Genomic DNA, 27,637 nt, shown 5'->3' on the forward strand with positions numbered 1-27,637 from the left:
ACTTAATTCCTTCTTTTGTAATAGTATACCTTTGGAATATGTATGCTTTTATAATATTTTACCTGTTTTACGAAATTTATTAACTAATGAAATGACCAAGAAACCCCCTTTTCGAAAGGCTTGTTCATCCCCACCTTATAAAGTAAATTTAGCAAAGGTTTTAATTTTGGTTAAACTGGTCTGCTTGTATGGTCTGCTGAAAGCTTTTGATATGTGCCTTCGAATGCATTTCTTGTACATGTATGCGCATGCTGTCATAAATTGAATTAGCTGCTGTATTAATAGCACCGCTCCTTGAGTACCTTACCTTAAGCGCGCAAGGTGCACGTTTCCGACGGTTGGTGTCTGGAGCAGGGGGGGTGTTCTTTTTGATGTATCATCAAATTAAGTTACAATAGTCGTTCAGAGATATGCAGGATGCCCTTTTCTTAGGGTATATAAATAACCGATTTGAACAAAAAAACAGTTTAAAAGTTATTCATTTTCAGATCGAATAGCAAAAACTTTGAACCAAATTAACACTTTGCTGGTGTCTCACTTTTGCATATCCTTTTTCTTATCCAATGCGATCACGATTGTTTGTGTTCAAAAGCTACATATAGTCGATCTTTTGCCATTCACGCTTTCGGCTCAGCTCGCTGTACGACTCTGCACCGTAACTGCGCGGGTTCGATATCTAACGAAAAACATCTGTTTCCCATTTGCTAGCATTTTGGGGGAAAACAACTCATTCGAGGTTTGGCTGTCGTTTGGTATCCGATACTTAGCAGTATTAGCTTCTCGGCTAGTGATACCAGTCTGCCAACCGTTCGTTAACGGACTTGTGTATATATTTTATAAAAAATGTTTATATAATCATGATCATTCAGCCTAAATCAACAGTGGAAAGAAAAGCATACAAAAAGGCAACAAGTAAAATAATCTTCTATCTAAGTATCAAATAATGAGCCCGATTAATGTATTATACTGAATTTAATTTTTAATATAATTAAGTCTTAAGCACATTCGGTAATTGAAGCATATTGAAACCTAACGATGGCATCCTGCCATTCTGTAAAGAGACTCTCTGGAGAAAACAAACGTTTTTAAAGGACTTGTTCCTCCTTTTCTTCGCATACTATAACGTACTTATCGGTTCCTGCTTATTACACCCATTCTTACAGTCGCTTCCATGTCATCTTTGTGCTCCATGAAACAGGGATTAGCCACGACTGGAGGCCGTTTCTAAAAGAAGTGGAATCCTAAAAATAGTTCAACGATTCGCTCAGCCGATGAGCATGTGGTAAATTCAAGGTTGTTGATGCTGTGAACTGTGAACGAAACGATACAATACGCATCCAAAATGCACAGCTATTTATGTATTGCTTCAAATCTCGAATTAACTACTGCTAGTGCTATTGCTTCAAACTTGTTCCAGCCTGTATATTGTAATAAAAAAAGCTATCGCCAAACATAGCCCCATAGAGATTGTTGGCGTTTTAGGTTTGAATGGAATTTAATTATTCGGTATAAAGTAACACGCGGTTTGAACAAATGGTTAGTCATTTTACGATTTTCTAATTCAGAACAATAAAGCATGTTTGAAGTGTTCTATCCTTCAAAATTGTAGCGCATATGATGATCGTATGATTATATCGACCATTCCCGTATTTGTCATACACAGTAACTCATTGTGTTTGCCAATAGGGAATAATTTTGATGAAATAATAGCAGATAGCAAAGAAAATGAAAACAAGCAGAAGATCCAGCAGCTTGCTAAGAAGATCGCCTAAACCACCGATCGGCAAAGTACGGTTCGCTAGCCACATGCGGTTCGCTCTTGGCTGTTAAGATCGTCGCTCTTGAATCATAAAATATGTTATAGATTTTTCTGCCATTTTTTACTCTTGGTTGATCAATTTGGTTCTTTGGGTAGAACTCTTGGAGGATTTTTTCAATAGTATTTGGTCGCAGAGTGTACCGACCCTAATAGCTAACTGTTTTCTTCCTCTTCGTATATTATTCCTCTAGCTCTATCTCAAAAGCAATATGCGAACGTATCTTTGCAGCAAAAGGTCCGATTGTGTAATTCGATTTATGATAAGCTTCTCTTTAGTGTGAAGAAACCATACACATTCACCTTTGCAGCTGCTGTATCGGCTTCCTGATTGTTTGTTGGTTTGTTTGTTTTTTTTTTTTTTATCGAAACAAAGAAGCGTCCCCAACGACCGGTACTCACGATTCTTGAGAGCAATGCGATGCACATTTGCTTTTATATACGATAACGACAGCGTGAAACTAAGGTTTTTAACAGTTGCTATAGATAAACGAAACTTACAGATGAAAACGATTTCGACTGAGGTCGTTTGTGTTTCTCTGTCTGGCACTCTCGTTACTCGGCTTCTGGCTTGTAAACAAACGACACCGCCGCACACAACACGCAAACAAACCAACTGTTTAGAATGGAGGGAGGTAGAGCCCCGAATGAAACCTGTCATTACACTGCAAATTATGACGGGCTTGAAATTCCATAGTTCATTTTGGTCACGTATTCACGCACCAACGTAGGTTTTACTGCAGTTTTGCCCAATCTGTTCAGATTCGAAACCATTGTCTCATTCAAACGGAAGTAAAATCGACGGACAACAAATTCAGTCTCAGCTGCTTTCGGTCATGCCGTTTGACAATCGAAAGTTGACAGCTGTTTCTGACGTTCGCTGTCACGGGCGTCAGTAAGGCAGTCCTGCTGAGCGCTCTGTGTCCATTTGGAGGAATGCACACACACACATACACATTGCCTCGTACGCACCAAGTCCATCCACATCATGGTCGCCGCCATGTTGGACTCTGAAGTCGAAAAGCCTAAAAAAGCGATTTGAGGACGCCGTTGTTTATTTCCTCTGCGTAAAGTCAGTTTATCCGGCAAAGTGTTATTGTTTGTTTCAAACTGATCCACGGATCGCCGGAAATTGGAAGTTGGTGGAAGGTTAGCGACAAACGATCGTACAGCATAGAAAACTATTGGCGGAATCTAGCTAGTGAGTGAAATTCGTTCAGCTTTTCCGTCTTCGTTCGGATTTTTTGCTTGCATACAACGGTAGAATACTGCGAAGCATTAGAGTGAGTGAGAGGTGCAAAGCAGAAATCAGTTGAATTTTCATCCGCTCAATGCGAGATGTGTTGCATATTGAATCTTATCTACACAGTGAAGATTAATTAGTTGAGGCAAATTAGTTTTTTGAGTTGAATGTTTGAATTACTTGCTATCCGGGTTCTGCATTTTCTTTGGGTGATTTGGGAATCAGTGAAGAGTGAGCGAGAAACGTAGCGGCGAAGGAGAGGAAAATAGCGAGAACTAAGTGATAAAGCAAGACGGCGTTATGTGTGTTCTTGCTTTTCCTGGCTGTACCTTTGGCGGGGTGGCCAGCTTTGGATAATTGTATAACGTTTTTAAAATTTTGTTGTCTGAATTCGAACAACCAAGTTGATACTTCAATGCAATTCACTTGGGAGCTATGCATGGTGCTGTGATGATTACTAGTTAAGAGCGGCAACGGGTACCTCACTGATTGACCATAATGATGGCATTTGAAATTAACAATAACCTTTTCTGCATATGCATTAATTATGTTGACCAAAATGTGTAACATTCCGTTGATAATTTCGTGTTTCCCTTTCGTAAACGTAAAATACAGCGATGAGATGGAATGCATCTTTGGCATAGTTTTCTTCTCTGTTGCTCAATTCTGCTATCTCTGTTTGATTGTATTTTTCAGATCTGGCATCACGCTCGCGCAACCGTCATCATGTAGAGACGGGAACTGACAGTAGCGTTTAGCTACGCGAGGGGCTCTTTCTCGAAGCGATCGAAGTTTGTGAGCAGTCAAAACAGTTCGCGATAAAAGAGAGACAAAGTGCCGGGAGCGAACACAGCACTGTAACATTTTGAAAGTCAAGTGAAATGTGAAAAAGACTGCTTCGAAATTAACGCACATCATTGGGAAGGAGCGAGAATTATAGAACGGATCTTAGCCAAAAAGCGCGCGCGAATACATCTGCGACAGAAACAATCTATCCGGTGTGAATGTTGGATCCGTATCAACCAGCCAGTTGGTTTTCGTATGAGCTTTGCTCATTGAAGCGTGGGTGGAGTGTTTATTGAAAGTTAAGTACGAAACGGTTGGGAGGGGAGTTTCAATAACTATTGCCGAAAGATATTCAGTGCAACGCAAACAATATCATGACGGCCAATTCAGATGCTGTTGGATCGGAGCTTGTACCGGCTTCGTCGGCCAAGCACAACGCAATATTACGATGGAAGCGAGTAACGAATCCTAGCGGTCCCCAACCTAGACCACGGCATGGGCATCGTTCGGTTAACATCAAGGAGCTGATGGTTGTGTTTGGCGGAGGAAACGAAGGCATTGTCGACGAATTGCACGTTTACAACACAGGTAAGTGTTCAACTGATTGTTTAGACGGTCAGGACGTACTTTTTTTTATTTTAATTATTGGCCAGTGAAAATGTTCACAAATCGCAAACACACGCAACCCACGTCGCTTTAGGGATTTGTTTTCAAACAGTTTTTCTTCCGCGGCTTCGGTCGTGGTCCTTAATTTGTTCTCTCAATAGAGGTGAAGGAAAGAGAATGAAAACACGAGCATGTCTCTCTGGGCATGAATTTCATCTCTATTTGCGACGACAGACGCAGGAAAGTAGTAGTGTAAACACACACACACACACACACACACACACACACACACACACACACACACACACACAACACAAAATTGTTGAAATGACAATAGCTAGCATACTGCAGAAGTTTAGCAGCATTTGATTATATATGATCGTATGAAACTTGTCGTAAGGTAAAGAAGTGGAGGAGTGAGGAGAATGTATTTAAACAAAAAAAAGTTAGCATTTCTGCTGAAAGACGGCCATATTGGAAAATTGCTTGGCTAGCTACGAGCTGATGTTGATGCGCGTTAGTCCAATATATGCCGTCTCTTTTCCTCCCGGCAAACAAGCAGCGGAATCTGCAAGATAGAAGAGCATGAAAACGTTCGAAAGGGATAAATACATTTTATAATAGTGAGAGAGCACAGTGCAACAATCGGTCAAAATTGGGCATATTTTGACTCGCCCTGCAGAAACGGTCATTTTATCAGATAATTTTAGAACAATTCCCAGTAGAAACAAATATCTGAAAGTATTACTTGTTTCAGCGTAGAAGTTACCAAACATAATAATAATAATATGAAATAATAATAACAATATGGGTTACATAATTTAACAAGCTGTAGGGGGAACATTTGGAATCACACCGTTTCGAAACAAATAAAAATAATTTTCAAATGCAATTTTCCATACATGGGGTGGGTTTCAAGTTACTTTGTATTGTGAACTACATTATGCATTCTGCAAGAGACGTATTTCTATTTTCATTTGGAGTGTAAAGAAGTGTTTGGCCCCGATTTTTTTTTATTGCAACAATGCTCATTTCATACATTTTTTTTTACACAAGATTTTGATATGAACCGTTGGTGATTATTAACCTTTTTTCAAAATTAAATTCAAGGTCTTTTTCTTGCATTTTGTTTAAACAACCCTATTATTGGCATATGGGTGTGAAAAGGATAGCCAGTGAAAACTTTCTTGTGATTGTTTGTGATCTGTTATCCAGTTTTCACCGTAGCTTTTAGTAATTCCTAAAAAAATATATAGTATAAGTCATATAAGTCATGATGAATGAAACTCAGCCTTTTATTAGCATTCAGAACGTTGCTGAAAGTGTTAGCTTTCGCCATTCTTTGAGTGCTATGAATTCAACATAAAAGTTCGAGAGCATATGTTTCAAACTGATAACTGTACAAAATGTTATGATTAATTTTCCAAACGCTGTAGTAACAGACTGTAATTATGTTGTATGTTCATTTTTTTTTTCTAGCTACGAACCAATGGTACGTTCCTGCAACAAAAGGAGACGTCCCACCAGGATGTGCTGCTTACGGATTTGTCGTCGATGGGACACGAATATTAGTTTTTGGTGGTATGGTGGAGTATGGCAAGTACTCAAATGAGCTATATGAGCTTCAAGCAACAAAATGGGAGTGGAAAAAGCTGCGTCCCAAGCCACCAGAATCGGGACCTCCGCCATGCCGTCGCTTGGGTCATAGTTTTACACTCGTCGGGGACAAGATTTATCTTTTCGGTGGACTTGCAAATGAAAGCGATGATCCAAAAAATAATATTCCCAAGTATCTAAATGATTTATATATTTTGGAAATTAAAAATAATCAACTACAATGGGAAATACCGACAACCTTTGGTGAGAGTCCACCTCCTCGAGAGTCGCATACGGCCGTCTCCTGGTATGATAAAAAACAGAAAAAGTTTTGGCTGGTAATCTACGGAGGTATGTCTGGTTGTCGACTCGGGGACCTCTGGCTGCTGGACACGGACACAATGTCCTGGACAAGGCCTCGAACAAGTGGCCCGTTACCGTTGCCTCGTTCACTCCATAGCTCAACCTTGATCGGTAACAGGATGTACGTGTTCGGCGGCTGGGTTCCACTAGTCCTGGATGATGTAAAGGTGGAAAAGCACGAAAAGGAGTGGAAGTGTACGAATACACTTGCATGCTTGAATCTCGGTAAGTGCATGTGTGATATGCTTAGTAGATCTGTTGAAGTAGATTTGTTAGTAAATATTTGCGGCATCTTTTTCCCCGCAGAAACTATGACCTGGGAGGAACTGGATCTGGACACCGACGAAGAGAACATGCCACGCGCTCGAGCAGGTCACTGTGCCGTAGGAATACACACCCGTCTTTATATATGGTCGGGTCGTGACGGTTACAGAAAGGCCTGGAACAACCAGGTCAGGGTGAGCTCTGTTTTCCTAATACGAGTTAGCCATTTGTGTGCATCAATTTACTTTGTTTAAAGATATGCAACGTATCTCCAGTTTCACTATGACTCTTTCGCTCTTCGATCATCTTTGATGTTTTGGACAGCATTTCATTAGATAGTATTGAATATTGGCTGAATTAAAAATCCTTTTAAGTAATGACAAAAACTCGAAAAAAAAAATCAAGAAGCTTAAAATTGTATCTTCTCTCTCCATACTTGATTGTGTAGCATTTTCAGACGTTGCATTTCGATGGCACTGCTGCTTTCTATATGTTTTTCTTTATATACTTCTTCAATAATTTTGTTGCATTTTATAACAATTTTGATGTTTACTGCAAATGACAGATCGTAGAGTGACGAACGCTCAAAACTTGCTGGTAGTTATGCTGTTCTTATTTTTCATAAATTCTTCAACTATCATTAGGTGTGTTGCAAAGATCTGTGGTATTTGGAGGTGGAACGTCCTGCAACAGCATCCCGCGTGCAGCTAGTACGCGCGTCAACACACTCGCTCGAAGTATGCTGGCAAGCGGTGCCATCTGCTTCGTACTATATATTAGAGGTGCAGAAGATCCCTCAAGCTCCACCCCCACCGCCGCCAGCTCCAGTTGCCACGAATACTACACCTGCAATTGTTGCCTCTCCCTCTGGGGCAACCATCAGCTCTACAGCATCCAACGCCGGGTCCATGTCTCCTGCACAAATTGTCAGTGGCAGCATCGGTACAACAACCGGAGAACCTGCACTCCAACAGCCGAGTAAGTTTGCGTGATGTGTGCAGTGTGTGGTGAATTTTGAGAATTCTTTTGAATCATTTTTGAACCCGTTTTTATTTTGTGTCTGTTTATGTAGTCATCAAACCGTTGGCTGGAAGAGTATCGGGAACTACACCGACAGCAATTGCAGTACCGGCAGGCAGCATTCAATCGCCCACTTTGCAGAACCCAGTCGTCGCCCAAGCTGCTTTAGGAGCCAGTCCGATTCACAATCCGGCAGGATTGCAGTCTCCTACGAACAGCAACATAGGAGTTGCCACATCACCAGCACACACAGTCACTTCACCAGTGCAAAGAATTGTCACTAAGGTACAGCCTGCGAAGCCGTTACAGACGGCTCAGAAAGTGCTCACCACTGGTTCACAGATTTTGCAACAGCAACCGGCTCAAATAGTTGCATCTTCACAAGGGCAATCGTCTGCTCAGACCATCCAAACGGCCATTGTTCAAACGAGCCAGGCACAACTGGCACAGTTGCAGCATCAACCACAAACGATTCGTGTCGTCGCTACGGGCGGTACCGCCATTTCCAACGCGCAACAACTGACAACTGGTACTGGCACGCCTATTCGTGTGCTATCCTCCACTGGACAGCAATTGCGCATCGGTACCGCTGGCACCGGAACGATGCAACAAGCTGGACAAACTGCGGTACTGCGCACAGCTGGCCCGGGAATTGTCTCCGGAGCCCAGTTACAAACGGTGCAGCAGCGTATAGTCAGTGCTGCATCAGGAAATACTTCGACAACGGCGACCATCGGCGGCAAACAAATCATTCTACAAAAACCGGTCACTATAGTAAGCGGAGCATCCGGTGCGGGAAGCACGGGATCTATTAATACCGTTAACGCCAACCAGGCCCAAATTTTGACGTTGGTCAAAACGAGCCAAGGCGTAACGATGCAAACTGTACCCAAAATGAGCGTGGTTCAGAAGACCACCGGAACGGTTGCTGGATCAATACACCAACCACAGCAACAGATTATTACGTCAAATCTACTTGCCGGAACTGGCGGTACTGTCGTTCAGCAGGCAACGGTAGCTGGAACAACATCTGGACAGAAGACGACCGTCATTGGCGGAAATGTGGTTAAACTGATGTCCGGATCCGGAACCATTGGTGGTAAACAGATACTGATGAAGAACTCGAACATTGTTCAAGTGGGAAAAGTGGGCACAAACGCTACCGGTAAGCCGACTATAGTGCTCACCAATAAAGCAGGTCAAACGATACGAGGAAATCAGCAGGTGATTGTGGTAACGACCCCACAGGGTATTCGCACAGTTAGCGGCACAGTCACGTCGTCGGCCAGTAACTTTGTGACACTGTCATCGTCCCAGGTGCTGAACACTATCACAACGACGAGAGCCACAAACATTGGAGGGGCCACGGTCTTGCAAGCTGCTTCCGTACCGACTGCCAGTGGCACTGTTTCTACCCTTAACGCAGGAACAGGGAATATCGTAGCAGCGTCGGTAGCGTCCGGCGGTACTACGACCACTATTGGTGGACAAGCGATAAAGCTACGCACGGTACAAGGAGGCAAACCGATCACTTTCACTATGCCAGTCGGTGGGCTTCAGGCCGGAGGGCAGAAGATCACGGGTACGCAAATCATCAATATGCCTCAAAAGCTAGTTAGCGGCAAATCAGTTACTGTTCAGCTGACTCCGTCGGTTGGTGGTCAGAAAACAGTCACGATTGTTCCGTCCGGCGCATCTGGTACTACGGCGACATCAGGCACTGTGACGGGACAAGTTGGCGGGGGACAGAAAATATTAATGTTACCGTCAAAAACGACGACTCGCATCGTCACTCAGCAGCAATATCAGCAGATACAGCTACAACAGCAGCAACAGTTGCAGCTTCAACAGCAGCAGCAGCAACAGCAGCAGCAACAACAACAGCAACAGTTACAACAACAGCAGCAGCAGCAACAGCAAGAACATCAGGTATCTACTGATGCGGCGTTTGCCGCACTGGCAGCTGAAGCTGGCATGATGGAAACAGATGGAGAAGGTATGGAACAAATGGACGGCTGTTTCGATGTACAACTGGTCGATGAACACGATGATGTCCATACTTTCGACGAAGTAGACTTGTTGGAACAGATGGAAACCCAGACTCCCGAGACCGAGGTGGAGATGGCGTGTAACGCGCACACGACCTTCCCGAAGGCTCTTCCTATGTTTACATTAGAACAACTTGACGGTGTTGATGACAGTGTTATTACCAACAGTAACAACATTAAAGAAGAAGCGGTGCCCTTGCAGAACTTAACTATCCGTTACGTGAAACCGGGACTGTACGGCGGATCAACGACAGTTGGGATAGAAAGTAACAACAGTGTGTCCGGCGGTGATGATAGTGACTCCCAGAACGATAACCTTGTTTCCGATAACCAGGAAGAACAGCAGCAGGAGGTGAATGAGATGGAACAAAGCGAAGAGCAGCAAGCACACGAAAGCGAGATGTTAGAAGGCATGGATGACGCTGCTGTTCAGGAAGAACAAGAAGAAGCGCATGTGGATAACGCATCAACTTCAGCGACAGCAGAAGGGGCAGAAGCACAGGCATCGGCGGAAGGACCTGTAATGATATCAGGCGAAGATTTTGCAACAGAAGAGGAAGATGGAAATTTCGTTGGAGAGGATAGTCAGGAACACGAGGAAATGACTGGTGTGAGTGATGGAATTGTCCCTACTGGAGAACCAGGTGACAACGACAATGCCAATGCCTCCGTGGATGAGGACATGGAAGAGTCGGAAAGTCATGCGCTTGATTCTCTTTTGGAAGGCGAATCGGCCGGGCAATCGCAACAAGAAGTAAGTGTTAGCCAGTAGTTTTAAGTAAGTTGTGCATCTGTTTGTAGTAGGCTAGGAAGCATGTTGCAAGTGGTCCGCTCTGAATTGCTATGTCATGTGCGAACGATATTTATTGTTGTCATGTAAATTGTACAATGCATTTATTTTCGTTTGTTTTCTGCTAGATGTCGTTTGGTGGCGAACCAGAAGAGATGCAAGCGATGGAGCAACAGCACAGTGCCGGATCGGAAGTCAGTGGCGAAGAAGGAACAACTAATATCGAGGAAACAAGTCCCGCTTTAGCCATTCCTCATGTTCCCAAAACCACCGTCGTTAGCGCTCCAACGGCATCAGAAACGGAAGCAGCCAATATTCTCACGACAATAAAAAGTGGAGAAATTTTGTCGCTTCACAACGCCGAACTTCTGGCTGGTGGAAGTTCTGGAGTTGGGAATGAAAATATAATGTAAGTTATTGTTGTACGTTATGTTGTTTAACCTGTTGATCTTCACATCGATGTTTTGTGGCAATAGGCGTAATTTCGCTGCACATGCAAATGAAAATGAAAAAAAAACATATTATTCAACTTCAATCGCTTAAAATCGCGCAGAAATATAATTATGTTTTATAAGCTTCCGGCGAAATGTACGCGTTACTAACATCTTGCAGTAGCAGTGTAGAACACTTATGCATGTGATGGAATTCCGGTTAATAACGTTTCCGGTTACTTATCTCCCAATTATTCACATTACAGTCAGCTTGGTTCCGGTTCGGCGGGGACACTGCTGCAGTCGTCGGGCAGTGAGAATGGCCAAACGATCACATTTAAAACCGAAAGCGGCGAGAACAGTGGGATCCCGGCAGCCACAACCGTAGCTGATGGTGCAACGGTTACCCTGAGCGACGGCACCACCTTCGTGACACGACTTCAAACAGCGGGCGAACAGTCTGCGCTGGGGATAGTGTCACACTCCAGCCCTGGCAATATCAATTTGGTTGGTGCTGTTGTAAAGACGGAGGACAGCAACAACGCATCATCTACAACTGGTCATCTGGATGCGCTTGCTGAAGCGGCCGCTTCGGCAACCTCTGTATTGCCTAGTGAGTTAATGGGTGATATTCTGTCTTCTCCTACATCCAACGTTTCGCAAGCGTCGCAGCAAGGCGCATCGATTAAATTCTTAGATCCCGGAACGAAACAATTCACCCTCGTTATGCAGCAAGCTGGTGCGGATGGTACCGGTTCGTCTGCTGCAGGGATGTTGAATAACAATGGCAATAGTGCGACACCACCATCTGGAAAGCAAACCATTGGCAAAGCAGTCGTTCGATCTAATTCCGTTGGAAAGACAAAAGAGGAAAAAGACGAGGTAAGAATAAAAACTAACGATGTACAATAAGGAATCAGAATGTATGGGTGAGTTAAATTTTTACGGTAGCGAATTAGTTTTGGACCAACAAGTCATCTTGTGTGGACTATTAACTTTCTCTCTCTCTCACCAATGAACTGAATCATTTGCATGTAAAATATCAACGAACGGGTTTAATTATTCGCTCTCACTCACTGTGGTTCATGATGTTCAGCGAGTACGTAAAATATTAAACTCACCATTCTACCTTATTACTCCTAAGTCTATAATAAGAACTGTGTTCGATTAGAGCAGTACGGTAGCAAAAAAAGTAATGCATTCTTTTGTTCTTGTTGCTATTCCATTCTATCAACAGAAAACGGTAAAACCGAAAGATGAATCTGAAATCTGGCACACGGTGGGCATCTTTAAAACGGTCAATCATACAGTTTCAAACTACGTCGATGCGAGCGAATGGGACAGTTCGATTGATGGCGAAATGCTGTCCGCGGACAACATACCCGATTTAAGTGAGCTGAAGCGAATCAATCTGGAGCCCGGATGCGCCTACCGGTTCCGCGTCGCGGCCATTAACAGTTGCGGCCGTGGTGAGTGGAGTGATGCGACACCGTTCAAAACGTGCCTGCCTGGTTTCCCAGGCGCACCGTCAGCAATAAAGATTTCCAAATCCCCGGAGGGTGCGCACCTTTCGTGGGAACCGCCGCCATCCACTACGGGCGATATACTGGAGTATTCCGTCTATCTGGCGATCAAATCGCAGAATGCAACCAAGGACAAGGTGAGCACAACGGCGGCCCAGCTGGCCTTTGTGCGCGTATACTGTGGATCGAACAACCAGTGCACAGTGGCGAACCAGTCCCTGCAGACGGCGCATGTGGATTTCACTTCGAAACCGGCCATCATTTTCCGTATTGCTGCACGCAACGATAAAGGATACGGACCAGCAACGCAGGTCAGGTGGCTACAAGGTAAGTTTTTTGGATCCCCATCTGCGCAATAGCTCCATCGCTAGAGCATTAGGGTGCGAGACATATTGATGGTGTTTCCCTTTTGCTTCGTCTTTACCTTCAACAGACCCGCAGCTGTCTAAATCCACAACCGGGATGGGTGGAACACCGGGGGTAGCGGGTCAGACCGGCGGCATAGTTGGTAAGCGGTTGACCGACAAGTCCGCTACAATTGTCGCTAACAAACGGGTCAAACTTGGTGCGCCAACTGCAGGAACGACCAACTCGTCGATGATGGTTTCACCCCAACACCACCATTGAAAGTTTATCGGATTATCGTCTCACGAACTCTACTACTGGATGATATAGGGGATAAAGAGACCCACAAACACATCTCCATGAGATTGATGTGCCGTCGTGTCGTGCCGTTGCAACACGATCGCGTTAGGAGAACGAACGAACGGAATAGAAAACGTGAACAAAGTAAGCATGTTTTAAAATGATATTTCATGTCTCCCCTTGTGTCGTACGCGAAGTATGTAAATGGTTGAAACAAAAAACAAACAAAAACGTAACGTAATGTGGTGTCGATAGGGTCAAAAGGTACAGGAAAAGAAAAACAAAACAATATGTTTCTATCGTAGATTTTGATTTCTGCTTCTACCTAGTGGTAATGTCGTATTTTTAAAAGCCTTACATTTTACATTTTAGTTGTAAGTGCAATTGACAGTAGTAGTTGTGGCATTGCAAAGGCTCTCGGTAGGCTCTCCAAACTTCTTATTGTGTCATTTTATCCCATTAATTGCCTTTACCGCCACGTAAAGCACATGATGATGATAGTGAACACAACAGCAGCGTATGTTTACATATGTTTGAAAGTAGTAATTATCCGCCGGGAACCGGTGTGGTTATTACACATCTCAAGGGTTGAAGGATTATTTTCTGTAAACAAGCGAACTTTTCATTGCAACACTAGTAAATGCTTAACATGGATTTAACAGAAGCGTGTCACGTATAGGATGTTTTTGATTCCACTAAACATTGATCGGCGGTTTCCTTAGACTCTCAGACAGAATGAAGTAATGCTGGACTGAGTTGTATGTAAATATAACCGAATTTTTTACCCATTTGTGCGTAATATTGCAGAAAAAAAATGCTTCAAATGAAAAAAGTGCCGCCTATCACCACACACACATTAGTCACACGAGCGTGAAGATGAAAGACAACACACACACATACACACATCCTGCTTTTTGCTTCCATTTAGTTGTATTGTTTGCAATTTATCGAAAATTTAGCATTATAATGTTAAAAGAAACCATTGCAAACTGTTCATCCGGTCGCGCCCAACGTGTAATGTGATCAGCCAAAGGCAATCATTGCCAAAAGATCACAATTGTGCCAGCGGCACACACACACACACAAACACGCGATCGACTTTCTCTTATTACTATAGAGCAGAAAGAAAGGTAAAAGGTTAGATAAAAGAAAAACCCCGACACAATAGGGAAATTAGAAAATCAAACACATACATGCGCTTGGCATCCATCCCTCGTGTGCCGCATATGATCGAAATATTCATCTTAAAATCGACATTTTTTTTGTACTAAAGCAGCCGGTAGGGCGGCGTATGAAATATGTAATATCATTAATACAACCAGAGACAAGAAAACGCAAGCGGCGAGCGTTTCTGTAAAGTGCAAAGATAAAGTGGTTCTTTCCGTTCGGCGGCTTCTCTGCCATAACGCGCGCAGTCTACGCTAAGCAATCGATACTAATATAGAGGACACACAGATAAGCGCGCGTACATGAGAGGTAGCAAATAGTACGTTGCGGTGTTTCTAGCGGTAATATCACTTATAAATACTATACACTTATTGTGCGCTGGTTTTCTCTTTGAAATGATGATTTACAATGTTTGTATTTTTGTGTGACTTGTTGTGTACGATGCTGATGGTGGTGAAAGCAGCATGCACATAGAGATAATAACTTCATGATAATCCTTTAGGGAGACACACAAGTAGAAGGAGAAAAAAAACACGTGCGGGGACATCATGGATAGGTTTATGAAAACTTTTAGCGAGATAATGCTGTAAAATAACATTGCAAAAATAAAACATAAAATAAACAAGTTTCAATCGTTGAGCGATAGATGGATGACAACACAAGTTAGTGAGGGAGATACACCATCAAAATAGGATAAGGACGTTTCGGAATGTAAACGCGCGCGCGCGCGCGCGTGTGTGTGTGTGTGTGTGTGTGTGTGTGTGTGTGTGTGTGTGTGTGTGTGTGTGTGTGTGTGTGTGTGTGTGTGTGTGTGTGTGTGTGTGTGTGTGTGTGTGTGTGACAAAATACACTATCCAATCGGTCAAATATTCGTTTTACTCTACCTGCTCATTATTGGCCCGTTGATTGCTCTTGTATAGAGGAGTGTTTGATAGTGACAAAACAAACGTAGGGCGAGAACAGGACAAATAGAAGAAGCAATTCAAACTTCGAATATGAGCGAAGAAGGGGGGGATTTGTTTTACTACTTCCTGACCACACAAAATATAAAGCCCTCTCCCCGGCCACAACGTATTCTTTAAATGCGCATAGTTTTCCTCCCTAGGGCAAGTTTTACGGGCTAGGAATCAAACGTTCAATGATAAATGACGGTTATTTAGATAAATGTGAGTAGCTAAATGTGGATGATGGCGGTCTGGTGTGTAATCTATGTTTTAAGAGTATTTGGAAGAGCATACTAACTGAAAAATACACTGTGTAATAATAGAATTACTTAAATTGAATGGCGTGTTATTTTTCTTCTTTTTGTTCGCGTGCTTGCTGTTGTTACAGGGGTTTCCAGGAGTTCTCATAGCTGTGGGACACTTTATTGAGTCTTTCTTAAGTGAAATGAGCTCAATGTAATGGGAATTAGTCTCTATAGCACTCTTGTTTGACAAATCCAGTTGGAATTTACAAGGATCCTGTTCAACAAGGATGCTATAGAGTCCATTTTCCATCATATGAAGTTCACTCCGCAAAAGAAAGAGTCAAGGAAGTGTCCCACAACTTTGAGAACCCCTGGATATCTCTGTAAAGAAAGATGTAAAATCCAACACGTGCCCCAACAGTGTAGTTTTTCTTTCAATTTTACAGAATCCACTTACGTGAGTTGAAACTGCTTACGGGCTTATACATAACAAAATGTTTCATATCAGTTATTTTTTTGTTTCATAATGTTTCATAACAGAAAATAGACAAACGAGATTTTTGGGTGCTAAATTTTATTAAATTGATTGATAAATTGAAACAAAACAAATAGAACCGCTCACATTTTGCGGAATATTCAAGTCATTTGACTTGCAGTGGAAGATAAGAAAAGGGGTATTATATATTGGCGCTCCAGTTGGAGTTAAAAGGACCTTTTCGTCCTATTTAGCATTGTCTCCCCGCTTGGTTGGTGTCTGAATTACTTGGCCATCCAGGCTTCAATTTCATCAACGCTATAAGAAAAGTGATACAAATGAATAATAGAATGAGATGAGAATCTGATTCTTCCAATTGTTAAGGTGCACAGGTGCTACTTACGTCCTCGGAACAAGGGTGAAATTTTCAATCCCGGTCTTGGTAATGAGGACATCGTCCTCAATGCGCACCCCACCGAAGTTGCGGAAACGGTCGAGGTTTTCCTTTACCAAGAACTTGCTGAGACTCGGGTCTGCGTACGCCTTATTCAGCAGCTACGGAAGAAGATCGTTATTGGGGGTCGTGGGGTAACATCATACGTGAGTACATTTTCTCATGCCTGTGCGGCTCTTCATCTTACCGGTTCGATAAAATAGCATCCTGGTTCGATGGTCAGATACATGCCCGCCTTGAGAGTGCGCGCCGTACGCAGCCGATTGACTCCGGCCTTGCTGGAGCGTTCCGGACAGCCCGGCAGATACCCACCGACGTCGTGCACATCCAGCCCCAAAAAGTGGCCCAATCCGTGCGGTTGAAAGATGGCATTCAAACCGGCCTCCATCATCTCATCGACGTCACCCTGCAGCAGCTGACCTTTGCGCAGCTCCTCCAGCATCACCCGATTGGCAAGCAAATGCATATCGACCCAGGAAACGCCTTCGCGGGCCGCACCACAGACCGCATCGCGGGCGGCCAATACGGCGTTGTAGACGAGCCGCTGGTCCGCGGTAAACTTGCCGTTGGCCGGAAAGCTGCACGTAATATCCGCCGCGTAGCCGCCATAATTCGCACCCATGTCGAACAGACACATGGCACCGTCCTGAATCGCACAATCGTTCGGGGAACCGGCGTGGCCGTAGTGCAGGATTGCCGAGTTGGTGCCCGCACCACAGATGCAAGTGTACGACACATGCCGGCAGCCTCCGACAGCGTACGAGTGGCGCAAAAATTCCGCCTCCGCTTGATACTCGTGCATGCCCGGCTTCATCGCTTTCATAACGGCTTTGTGCGCATCGGATGATACGCGCGCCACATAGCGCAGAACTTCGATTTCGGCCGGAGATTTGATGACGCGACTGAAACGAAAGAAGGAACGCATACAGTAATGATGGCTTCTATGCCTATCCGGTGAATGGTGATGAATGAAAGAATATTTAATTTTTCTTAGTTTTTCTTTTAAAATTCCTGCCAGCATAAATGCGATGTTTTCTTTCTTTGCAACGCAGAACAGTGGCGCCACTATCGGGCAATAGCACAACTAAACCGTTTCAGTTGCTCGCGTTTATGGCTGCGGATCGAACAGTTGCCAATTCGACAGGCCAAATGTCAAACGGGCTTTGTTTATTTCACGTGAAAAAATACAAGTTTCACTTTGGTTCAGTGTGTAGATGCGTAAATAGTTGGTGCCAAGTGTAGAGAAAAGTCCATTTGTTTCTGCTTTTGTTTCTGTATGATCTAGAGGCTTCAATACAAAAGCAGAATCCCACATCCAAAATGGTTAGCTCGGGATCACGCCTTCCCTTGTCGATGCTCTTGCAGACAAAAGAGGCAACGGAGGAGGAACCTCGAAAAGCATCGCGGGAAGATTGGCGCAAAGCCAAGGAGCTCGAGGAAGCGCGTAAGGCGGGTAATGCTCCGGCCGCAGTTGACGAGGAGGGACGCGATATCAACCCGCACATTCCGCAGTACATATCGTCGGCACCATGGTACTACAACACAGCAGGCCCGACGCTGAAACATCAGCGCCCCCAGGATGACGAAAAGCAGCGCTCCGGCATCGACGAGTGGTACAAGCGGGGCGTCGACACTTCCAAACCCCTGGTGACCAAGTATCGTAAAGGGGCGTGCGAAAACTGTGGCGCCTTGACGCACAAACGCGTCGACTGTATGGAGCGACCGCGCAAAGTGGGAGCCAAATTTTCAGCCAAACAGATAGCGCACGACGAGTTCATCCAGCCCACGATCGTGAGCGACTACGATGGCAAGCGCGACCGCTGGGCCGGTTACGATCCAGCCAACCATCGGGAGATTGTGGAAGAGTATCTGAAAATCGAGCAGGCGAAGCGCGAACTGCGCGCCCAAAAGTTGAAGGAAAACCCGGACCTTGCGGAGGAACAGGACGAGGAGGGCGACGAGGACCGATACGTGGATGAGGTGGACATGCCTGGTACGAAGGTGGATTCCAAGCAGCGCATCACCGTGCGAAATTTGCGCATTCGCGAGGATACGGCAAAGTACCTCCGCAATCTTGATCCCAATTCGGCCTACTACGACCCAAAGACGCGCTCGATGCGCGACAACCCTACGCCACAGCTCAACCCGGAGGAGACCGAGTTTGCGGGAGAGAACTTTGTGCGCTACTCGGGTGACATCCAGAAGCACGCCCAGGCGCAACTGTTTGCGTGGGAAGCGTACGGCAAGGGTGTGGATGTGCATGTGCTGGCCGAGCCGACGAAGCTGGAGTTGCTGCAAAAGGAATACGAGAAGAAAAAGTCACAGTTCAAGGATGAGGTGAAAAACAAAGTGCTGGAGCAGTACGGCGGGGAGGAGCATTTAGCCGTGCCGCCCAAAGCACTGTTGCTGGCCCAGACGGAAAACTATGTGGAGTATTCGCGATACGGCAAAATTATCAAGGGACAGGATAAGCCCATCATTCGGTCACGGTACGAAGAAGACGTATACATTAACAATCACACCACCGTGTGGGGTTCGTATTGGAGCAACGGTTGCTGGGGTTACAAGTGTTGCGAGTCGATGATCAAAAACTCATACTGCGTGGGAGAGAATGGCAAAGCTGCTACGACTAAGCCAACCAATGAGGTCGCCAACCCGTCCGAAACGGTTGTCGAAAACGACGCGCCTAAAATGTGCCCAGAAAATCAAGCTAAACCACCACCTGCTGCTGTAGCGGATGCATTGCAAACTACTGACAAACAGCAGAGCCAACAAACAGCACGCGTTGCTTCGCAGCCGGAAGGAACAACACCAGTAGGCGGCGACAACAACAGCAGTGACAGCAGCAACAGCGACAGCGATTCCGAATCCGAAGGCACTGCTAAGCGCGGTCGCAAGGAATCGAAGAAATCGAAAAAGAAGCGCAAGAAGGAAAAGAAGCGTCAGCAACGGCGGGAAGAGAAAAACTCGCGCAAAAAGTCCGAGGGCAAGGCAGAGAAAGATAAGCTACAGCTTGCGCTGGAAGCGGAAGAGCAAAGCCAGCGGCGGGCAGCCGAACTATTACGCCAGGACGAACGAAAACGTCCGTACAACAGTATGTACGACGTGAAAGCCCCAACTGAGGAGGAAATTGAAGCCTACATGATGAAGCGACGCCGGGAGGAAGATCCAATGCTGGCGTTCATGGACAAGTGAGCGCGACAATCAATCGGCAATATGCATTAGAATGGGCGTGAGTATCGCGTAATATATAATTTGAAGCTTTAGTTTTACGGACAAACGCGCAGATTCAAACTTTATGCCAATAAATGTAACCGTATGTTTTTAACAGAATAATATGAGGTTCAGTATGTTTGGTAGCAAAAAGCAAATCGCCTTTACCTATCATTTGCAAAATAACACAAACTCGTCATCGCTCTAGGTAGCAGTCAGATTCACTTCATTTTCACGCTACACTCCACCGCGTTTATTTTTCAGTAATTGTTTCTCCGTCAAAGGTGGACCGTAATGCTACACAACTAACGGTTGAATAAAACTAACGTACAGCGCCGCGCAGCTAGGCTAATAAGCTAATCGTCACGTAATTATCGCATCGATACTTTACATATTGTATATCACAACTCTAGGGGTGGCGAACCAGCGCTTGTGCTTGGATTTGTCGCGCACCTACAGCGAACCATCGACAGTCGTTGTTGCACCAGGTGGCGGTAGCGCATCGAGGGCCAGTTTCATTCGCTCTACCAAATATTCACGCAGCTCCTGCGGGTGTATTTTAAGCTTGTAAAGCACATCGAAACGCAGTGTGGCCACCTTTAGTCCGAGCCGTCGCAGATGCCGTATTCGCATGACCTGCGGTCCAATCAAATATTTTCCGGTGCTGTCGAAATACTCCGGCAGATGCACCAGCACCGCCACGTTGATGTTGCGCTCCTTCATGGTATTTAAGGAGAATATGTTACCTAACCCGGGCGGATGAAAAATGACATCAACCAAATATAACGAATTCACTGGCAGATGCTGCAGGACGGAGAACTTGGTCATACACTCCGGCCCGCCGGCCAATTCTTCCAGCTCGGTCGTAATGTAGTTGACGATACGCTTGATACGGCCATCGTGAAACACAGCCTTGGCAGAGTGATCCCGCGGAAGTAGCGGCCCATCGTAATCCGGACACTCGAGCGTTAGGCCAGTATCGAACACTTTCAGCTTGCCGCGAACTACATCCAGCCGTTCCGGGCGCGTTTTCGCATGCAGTACATCGAGAAAGTAGGGGTTGAAAATTCGATTGACAAAGTTGAGCGGAAAGCGCTCCAAACAGATGTACGCAAACATTATATCGATCGTGTCGGTCGGGCGAATTTTGGCGAAATGTAGATCAAGAAACATGTTCATCGTGTCGAAGAATTTGGTCGCATTCGTCGGAACAAAATCCAGATAGGCGAAGGGACAGAAGAGCGCCTTCAGGTACGACGGCTCGAGCTGGCCAAAGTTGGCAATGAAGAACTCGCTGCACCCGTTAAGGATGTGCGCGTTTCGAAGGCGAAACTCTTCGCAATGCCGCAGTATCGTAACGATGAGATTTTGCGAACTGACCTTCACGCCCTTTGCCTTCACGTAGCGCTCTATTGCACGCTCGATTTGTGCATCCGAGTAGGCTAAGTTTGTGAATGCTTCCAGTATTGCACCCAGTTCGTCCTCAGCCACCGCGTGAATGTTTGTGTTCAGCCACCGGGCGAGCGTTTGTGTTACGCGGTAGGGGGACAGTTTGCAGGCCACCAGAGCTTGCAACACCTCAATCGTGGCATTTGGCGACATCTGCCACCAGAGCTGTGGAATGCGCCGTTCCAGCACCGTCAGCACCGCTCGTCGACTAACTTTAAGGTAAGGTAAGCTAGAAAACACGAAATGCACGTTGCGCTCACTAATGGACTTCTCCTGGTCGGCTATGCCGCTCCAGAACTTTTCCACCATTTCTGGCCGCCGGCATTGGGTAAGCACTTCGATGGCATCGCAACACTCTTCGATTGATAGCGTATTTTCTGAGCAACGGTAGACCATCTCGTTACCCAGCATGTCTATTGTTTTTGGCAGTTCTAAATAGCTTCGCAGCTCATCCAACAGATCTAGAATGGCTTTCGAATCCGCGTGGAACACGATGCTGTTGACAATCCGCTCAAACGGCTCGGTTTCCTCCAGTTCCTTCAATTCCAGCAAACTTTCCACCTTGAGTATCTTCTCGAGCGCACGGATTGCCACACTGGGACCGTACCCAGCCGTTCCTGAAGGCGCCTCATTCTCTCGTTCCTTCAGTATCGTCAGCACCCCTTTGGTGGAATGGCAACCGTCAATACTTCGTATAATTTCTAAATCGGCTTCCAACGATGCTTGTAAATCATTGGCCGAAGCTGATTCTTCCACTGTGGTGTTGCTGGGTGGTGTTGATAGCGGTGCAGTGATTATTTTATTCGATACAAACGATACAAACTCGTCCTCCGCAATCTTGCGAACGACTACGGGGAGCTCCTGGATGTCGCAACCTTGCTGCACCAATATAGTAGCGTTGCGTACGAATTTTTTCGAACTGGTGTTTGAAGATGGTGCATTGTTCGTGCCACTACCTCTTTCCGGTGGGTTTGTGGGCGGTGGATCATCTCCAGTGTCCTTTGAAGAAAAAGCGCATACTCGCGCTGCAAACTGAGGCAAGCAATAGTGCAGCGAAGCACCAAATCCACCGACCACACCACGAGGCGAGCGCAAGGAGTACCACACGCAGCGAGACATTTAACGTTATGTAAGCTTGGTGGTAAAAATATGTGAACCAGACGGTGATCGTTGTCGTTTTTGCTGAGAGCAATTCAACACAATTCTTCACAACATTTCCAAACTTTTGAAATTCACTGTGAACACTTTCTCATGTTTGTTTTCGATCCGTCTTTTGACGAAAACGGTGTTAAAATGCGTGAGCTCAACGAAGCAAACGTCAAACACATCTGGCATTCAACGAAGTTGTGTCAACTTGCACTGTTTTGAAATTGAAACTGTCAAAATGGCACGCGAAGCAGCCCTGAACGGGTACATTTAAAATTTACCGTTCGGCTGCTGTTCAACATCGTACGAACGCAAAATCGATCTACCTACACTAACAACGATTTTACTACATTTTACTACATGCCAAATAAGAAGTAGAAGAAAATGCAAAATTGAGCCGGGAAAGTTTATTTAAAATTTTATGTTAATGTTAATGATTCGAAGTTATTCTGTTAAAGTACACTGATAGCTCTGTTATGAGTCATGATAATTTCGAAAAGAGGAGGTTGTATAGGTTGCAAATAAGGATGATTTCAATGATTTTATAAGGACAATTATGAGCACTGCTGTGGATCACACTGAATAAGTTTTCAAAATAGTTTACGTAACAATTGTTTAGTATGCGTTTGAATACATTTTTGAAAGTAAAACAAATATCAAGATCATTTTACATTTCAAAAATATTATTAATTTCAGTTTCTATTATATCTGCCAATTAACTGATACTTCAATTAATTTAAATCATCTTCTTATTATTATTAAGGGCAATGCATAATAATAATTAAGGTACGTGCAAAGAAGGAAATGCAAATTAACTTAAATGTTAAATTAGAAAGTAAATATAACACTTACCATTCCGCAATCACTGGGAACAAGATGTCACTGTCAGCCACAAAGCTATTGTTCAGGAAAAAGAGTAATATGAGAATAAATATTATCAATAATCCATTTTCAACTCGATTTTTATTACGTTATACTTTATATACATTTATGTTATCAAAGTTTTTTTTTGCATTTGGAACAAACATTTAAAAACTTTAAAAACGTACCTTTCAATGCCTTTGAAGTAAGCCGGTTTGGCAACTGATCCGCTATCCGAATTTGGTCCACTCTATTTTATGAAAAGAAAATTGCCTCTATTATATCAATTTATTATCCTATTCTGCAAACTAATATTTCATATCAAAATAAAACAAAAACAACAAAAATTTAATGTATTTTATATACATTTCACATTACATTGTTATTAAATCTACACATCCTACTTGTGACATAGCGTCACTGATAACGCTTTTGCACGTTTTTTTACACAAATGTTTGGACAAAATTGACGTCATCACGTGATATGGATGGGGATAGATCACCCGATCGTTTGCCGTAGGATTTGTTTGTAAACATGCGCAAAGGCGCCATTACCGTACATCGTCCGACATTAGTAGTAGTGCAAGGCGGTTAAGTACGTGTAGACAGTACCACATTGTTTGTAGCTTTATCTCTGACCGTATCACACCGTCAGTCCTATTGCAAGCCTTGTGCCAGGTTTCGTGTTCGTTAGATCTACGACTCGTTAATCTGGGTGCCGTGACACGTCTTTGTGGCGCAATGATTTCATACCGTTTCATCATCACCACTTTAGATCGGGAGGTATTTAAGATAGGCAACCCTTCGACAGAGCAGTGGAATTATTCGACACAGCTGATAAGAATGATTTTTGTACCACCATAGCCATACCACCCCTAGCAGTATCTCTGCACGGCACACCTCATCCAATGCGCAACACAATAATTGATCATGCGCCTACATTTATTAGTATTAGCAGGGGGGACTGCAAGTTATGGGTAGTAGTATTTTGTGTAATGTCGGCATGTCATCTAAAATCTTAGACGCCAACCAAGGCCATCGCAACGAACCGAACCTTACACGCCGGTACGTTGTGTCACTTGCATTATACTGAAAAATGCGCCCAAAATGGTATCAACTGCGCAAAAGTAAACAACGCGATAACGTTGCCGCTACCAAAAATACGCAGACAATTGGCGTTACAATCTGACCAACCAAAGCTACTACACTTTCATTGCTTGATACTAACTTTCATTTAAAACTGCTGCACTCTTTCTTTTAATTGGTTATTTTTTTTATTTGCATCACAGTTCTGTACCTATGTTTATTAATAATTCTGCTGATATTTAATGTATGTAGAATAGTAGAATACAGGAAGCTGTAATGTATAATTTGCCACGTATTTTAAGTTTGTAAGTGCAAACCAAAAGTGCTGTGAATTTAACTCGCATGACAATTTCTGTAGATTCAATTAGCGAAATTAGGCAGCAACAATAAACCTGAGCAGCTATTTTTGTCGTATTTCTTCCCGGCTTTTAGTTCGCCATCTTGCCAAACTAGGGCACACTGCAACGTGGTACGTGAGTTTCAATACTCCTCACATGGCTAGGCAACACTGCTCGCTCTTTTCTCCCCATCCGGCCTACATTGATGAGAAGCAAAAAAACAGCAGCAGTAGCTATTCAACAACCCCCGTGCATCATAACAAGGTTCCAACTTGTATTCAAAACAAACTCCAACTGCCGTCTTGGCCGGAAAATAGAAAGGCGGACGGAGGACGATAATAGAAACGGCGGACAGGCACACAGACAAAAACGTAATGGAAATTCGCCTAACACGCGTCATTCGGTGAAGTTGGCGGTCAGATAGCTGAGCAAACATGTTTTTGCCCTTTAGCCGCGAGTGATCATTTCATCGGCACTCGGCTGATCAAGGTACCGTACCTACGTGTGAAGAAAGTGGATAATCAAAATAGACAAACCAAAACAAAGGCAATGCAACGCTCTCACTAACACCATGCCAATCGCGTGGGAACGACGTTGCTATTGTCATACGTGCAGGTAGACACAGACGGGCGCCGAAATGTTGAGCAGAGCGTGAGGGGGGGATTTTTCTTTTTACCCAGCATTCGAATAACAAATATTTTGGCGATACGTACCGAATGAGTAATACGTTTTTAGAAAGTTTCTTTTCTGATGCATGGCTTGACAATTTTATGTTCAATACGTAACTTGTCGTACGTCAGGTTTTATTTTGAAAACCTCTTTATAGATGAAATACTGCTTCATGGATGCAGCAACTTTTGCAAGGAAAGTATTTCGATAATTAAAAATGCCACATTGTATGCAACCGTTCCGTATTCCAGAAACTCCAGAGTGGTGTATTTTAACGCGAACCATCCAAATAGTGTCCGTATTTATCCATATGGTATGCCCAACCATTTCGGCAAAGCAACACGAGTAAAAGGCTACCAAATAATGCACAGACTCACGCGTTTGGACGGCAGTGAATAAAGGGTAATAACGGTTAAATTTGCACAACTCAGCAAGCCGGTCCTCTTGGCAGGGGGCACATTCCCATCCCATGACGATCGCACTACCACCACTGTTGCTCAAGCAACACAGCACACAGCCAAACAACGCCCCACGCACACTTCAAACAGCACACAGCCTCGCTGTAAGATGGCGAACGCGCCCGCCAGTTGAAAGCTTGAAATTGAAGTCAAGGCCTGCTTATTCGATGTGCCGGTGTTTGCTGTTTTGCCTTGTGTTGTGACGGCGGCGAGCCAGCCATATTGTGACGGGGCGATTCGCACACTACACTGCACGCATTTCCAATGACCAAAAGCGGTTGGTCTGGCAGGGGAGAGGGGGGAGTGTCTTTTCATTGAAATTTCATGAACGAAATTCGCCAAACGAATCGTTTCGTATGCAACGGCGGCACTTTCCTAGCGCGAACGAGGTACGGTCGAAGTCGAAAAGAGCTAGAATGAAAAGTTTGCTCTATTCCAGCAATCATCGTTCCATGTGCGGTAGTTGAGTAGTCATCGGTCACCGCAATTCCAAGAAATTGTATCCGAATCGAAACCTTGACACACCCTTCCATGATCATGTGCACAACAGTGCCAGTTCACAACAACAGTGTGGCGTTTGTTGTGTTTCTCTTCATTCAAATGTTCTTCACATGATGCCAGATTTGTAGTTTGAAGCTAAAATGAAATCAAACACTTAACATAAACATGGCTCTCCACAGCATAATTCTCAGCAGCATTCTCTTGTTCCGAAAATAGTTTGATGCTAGTATCGCTTACGCGTCGATATTGCTGTTAAGAGAACGGTCAACACTGAAGCAGCACCATAACAACTTCTTCGAACTTTTTCCTTGCTTTTGGGCCAAGGGCCTCCAACAGCCACACCGAACGACACTGTAGCGGCGATGGGAACGTGAGACATGGTTTGTTTATTTTCATTTCATTCGCTCCATACAGGTACAGTTGCCAGAGCCAACTGCAATCATGCATGCCTTGCTCAGTCGAAGATTGTGTTGCGTTTGGCGGCTTAAACGGCAGAATCTACAGCCCTGGCAGACATGTAACTGGTAAGAGAAAATCTTGCGCAGTTTTTAGCACATGAAGGAAAGAACATATGTGTGAGAGTTCCACATAAAAAGGGGATAGATAATTTCATAAAGGTCAAACAGGTCGAATAAAGTTATGCATTAATAACACAAATATCAAGCATTGCCGTTCAAATATATTTAGCCAGGACTTGGTAAAGTATAATAAAAAAAGTCATAAAAGGAATAATAAAACAATAAAATATAGCAAATACCTTTCAAAGCATCTTACTTATTCTTTCTTTTTCAACAGATTATTTAATTACAAAAAAAAACAGCAAAAACTTACCAAAAGTAGCAACACCGATGGTTCTACATCAGAAAGTCGTTTTGAAATCTGTGAATAAATAAATAGGAAAATTAAAATCGTTGCATTATTAAAGGTGAATGAAAGTTCAAAGATCATATGAAATGAGGCTCCGATCGCACGTTGGCAATTTTAGGATCTATTATTGCGTATTCTAAGAATTAGTTTGCAGTTAAAAACAAATGGTGTTGGTATCATTCGTGAATGTTATTGTCTCTTTCCCTCTACGTGCCGCTAAAAGAATGCATCTACACAATCGAATTTGTTATTTTGGTTCATTCATTGCTATCACTAGTTCAAATACGAGCGCCATGCGCCGTATTGTGGAGTCGAACATCTATAAAAATACGTTTTAATGTGGTACCGAAGCATTACATAATTCATAAAACACTCTGTCCTAATTATGGTGCAATGACCATGCACATGACATCGTCAGCACACCACATGACACCCGATCGGAACGACACGCAAGTCCACGCGACACACCGGGGGCGAGGCTAGGCAACCATTGTGAGGGCACATGTTGGAGCGCCGGACGCTCACAGATGCAAACAACATTTGAGAATGCGGTCGATCGATTTTTGTAGACCCCTTCAACCCCCCCCCCCCCCCCTCGCATTGTATACCATATAACAAACGGTGTGCGTGTGG

At 44.2% G+C, this 27,637-nt stretch overlaps 5 protein-coding genes across 15 annotated transcripts in view; 2 read left to right on the forward strand and 3 right to left on the reverse strand.

Moving 5' to 3' along the window:
• LOC1278454 (SLIT-ROBO Rho GTPase-activating protein 1) overlaps positions 1 to 2,487 on the reverse strand; it is a 33,419-nt gene extending 30,932 nt beyond the window's left edge. For 2 of the 4 annotated variants that reach the window (XM_061651188.1, XM_061651179.1), the window contains exon 1: positions 2,318 to 2,480. The gene's annotated coding sequence lies outside the window, so the exon portion shown is untranslated. Of the gene's footprint in view, positions 1 to 2,317 lie in introns of all 4 variants that reach the window. The other 2 variants (XM_061651178.1, XM_061651182.1) reach the window with 2 other exon arrangements.
• A 200-nt stretch (positions 2,488 to 2,687) lies between these two features.
• Positions 2,688 to 15,120, forward strand: LOC1278452 (host cell factor). Of its 5 annotated transcripts, none has more exons than XM_061651176.1 (10): positions 2,688 to 3,017; positions 3,756 to 4,433; positions 5,931 to 6,635; positions 6,717 to 6,862; positions 7,319 to 7,652; positions 7,747 to 10,496; positions 10,661 to 10,941; positions 11,230 to 11,845; positions 12,201 to 12,813; positions 12,920 to 15,120. In XM_061651176.1, exons 2-10 carry the CDS (start codon positions 4,220 to 4,222, stop codon positions 13,111 to 13,113), a joined length of 5,853 nt encoding a protein of 1,950 aa, XP_061507160.1. In that variant the 5' UTR covers positions 2,688 to 3,017; positions 3,756 to 4,219; the 3' UTR covers positions 13,114 to 15,120. The 5 variants fall into 5 exon arrangements, with proteins under 5 accessions (XP_061507160.1, XP_061507156.1, XP_061507157.1 ...); XM_061651172.1 differs by having other exon boundaries at positions 2,742 to 3,017; positions 6,717 to 6,868; XM_061651173.1 differs by having other exon boundaries at positions 2,742 to 2,965; positions 6,717 to 6,868.
• A 924-nt stretch (positions 15,121 to 16,044) lies between these two features.
• The window catches only part of LOC1278448 (xaa-Pro dipeptidase), a 45,739-nt gene continuing 34,146 nt past the window's right edge, over positions 16,045 to 27,637 (reverse strand). For all 4 annotated transcript variants that reach the window (XM_061651198.1, XM_001689032.2, XM_061651197.1 and 1 more), the window contains 6 exons: positions 26,969 to 27,016; positions 23,274 to 23,335; positions 23,077 to 23,121; positions 16,604 to 17,318; positions 16,366 to 16,517; positions 16,045 to 16,280 (listed from right to left, as the gene is read on the reverse strand). In XM_061651198.1, coding sequence (XP_061507182.1) covers positions 16,247 to 16,280; positions 16,366 to 16,517; positions 16,604 to 17,318; positions 23,077 to 23,121; positions 23,274 to 23,335; positions 26,969 to 27,016 — 1,056 coding nt within the window. In that variant the 3' untranslated portion in view covers positions 16,045 to 16,246. The remainder of the gene's footprint in view (positions 16,281 to 16,365; positions 16,518 to 16,603; positions 17,319 to 23,076; positions 23,122 to 23,273; positions 23,336 to 26,968; positions 27,017 to 27,637) is intronic.
• On the forward strand, positions 17,550 to 19,749 carry LOC1278451 (pre-mRNA-splicing factor Slu7). The gene has a single exon (XM_061651194.1). The coding sequence runs from the start codon at positions 17,737 to 17,739 to the stop codon at positions 19,609 to 19,611; it is 1,875 nt and encodes a 624-aa protein (XP_061507178.1). The 5' UTR covers positions 17,550 to 17,736; the 3' UTR covers positions 19,612 to 19,749.
• LOC5667395 (FAST kinase domain-containing protein 3, mitochondrial) lies at positions 19,859 to 22,769 on the reverse strand. The gene has a single exon (XM_001689033.2). It carries the CDS (start codon positions 22,195 to 22,197, stop codon positions 20,083 to 20,085), a length of 2,115 nt encoding a protein of 704 aa, XP_001689085.2. The 5' UTR covers positions 22,198 to 22,769; the 3' UTR covers positions 19,859 to 20,082.

Source organism: Anopheles gambiae, chromosome 2 (assembly GCF_943734735.2).
Source record: "Anopheles gambiae chromosome 2, idAnoGambNW_F1_1, whole genome shotgun sequence".
Classification (NCBI taxonomy): domain Eukaryota; kingdom Metazoa; phylum Arthropoda; class Insecta; order Diptera; family Culicidae; genus Anopheles; species Anopheles gambiae.

Coding starts and splice junctions, on each gene's coding strand:
- LOC1278451 (XM_061651194.1), top strand. CDS start 17,737: ATGGTTAGCTCGGGATCACGCCTTCCCTTGTCGATGCTCTTGCAGACA.
- LOC5667395 (XM_001689033.2), bottom strand. CDS start 22,197: ATGTCTCGCTGCGTGTGGTACTCCTTGCGCTCGCCTCGTGGTGTGGTC.
- LOC1278452 (XM_061651172.1), top strand. CDS start 4,220: ATGACGGCCAATTCAGATGCTGTTGGATCGGAGCTTGTACCGGCTTCG. Junction 10,942..11,229: donor GTTGGGAATGAAAATATAAT/GTAAGTTATTGT, acceptor TTCACATTACAG/TCAGCTTGGTTCCGGTTCGG. Junction 12,814..12,919: donor GCAGGTCAGGTGGCTACAAG/GTAAGTTTTTTG, acceptor TACCTTCAACAG/ACCCGCAGCTGTCTAAATCC.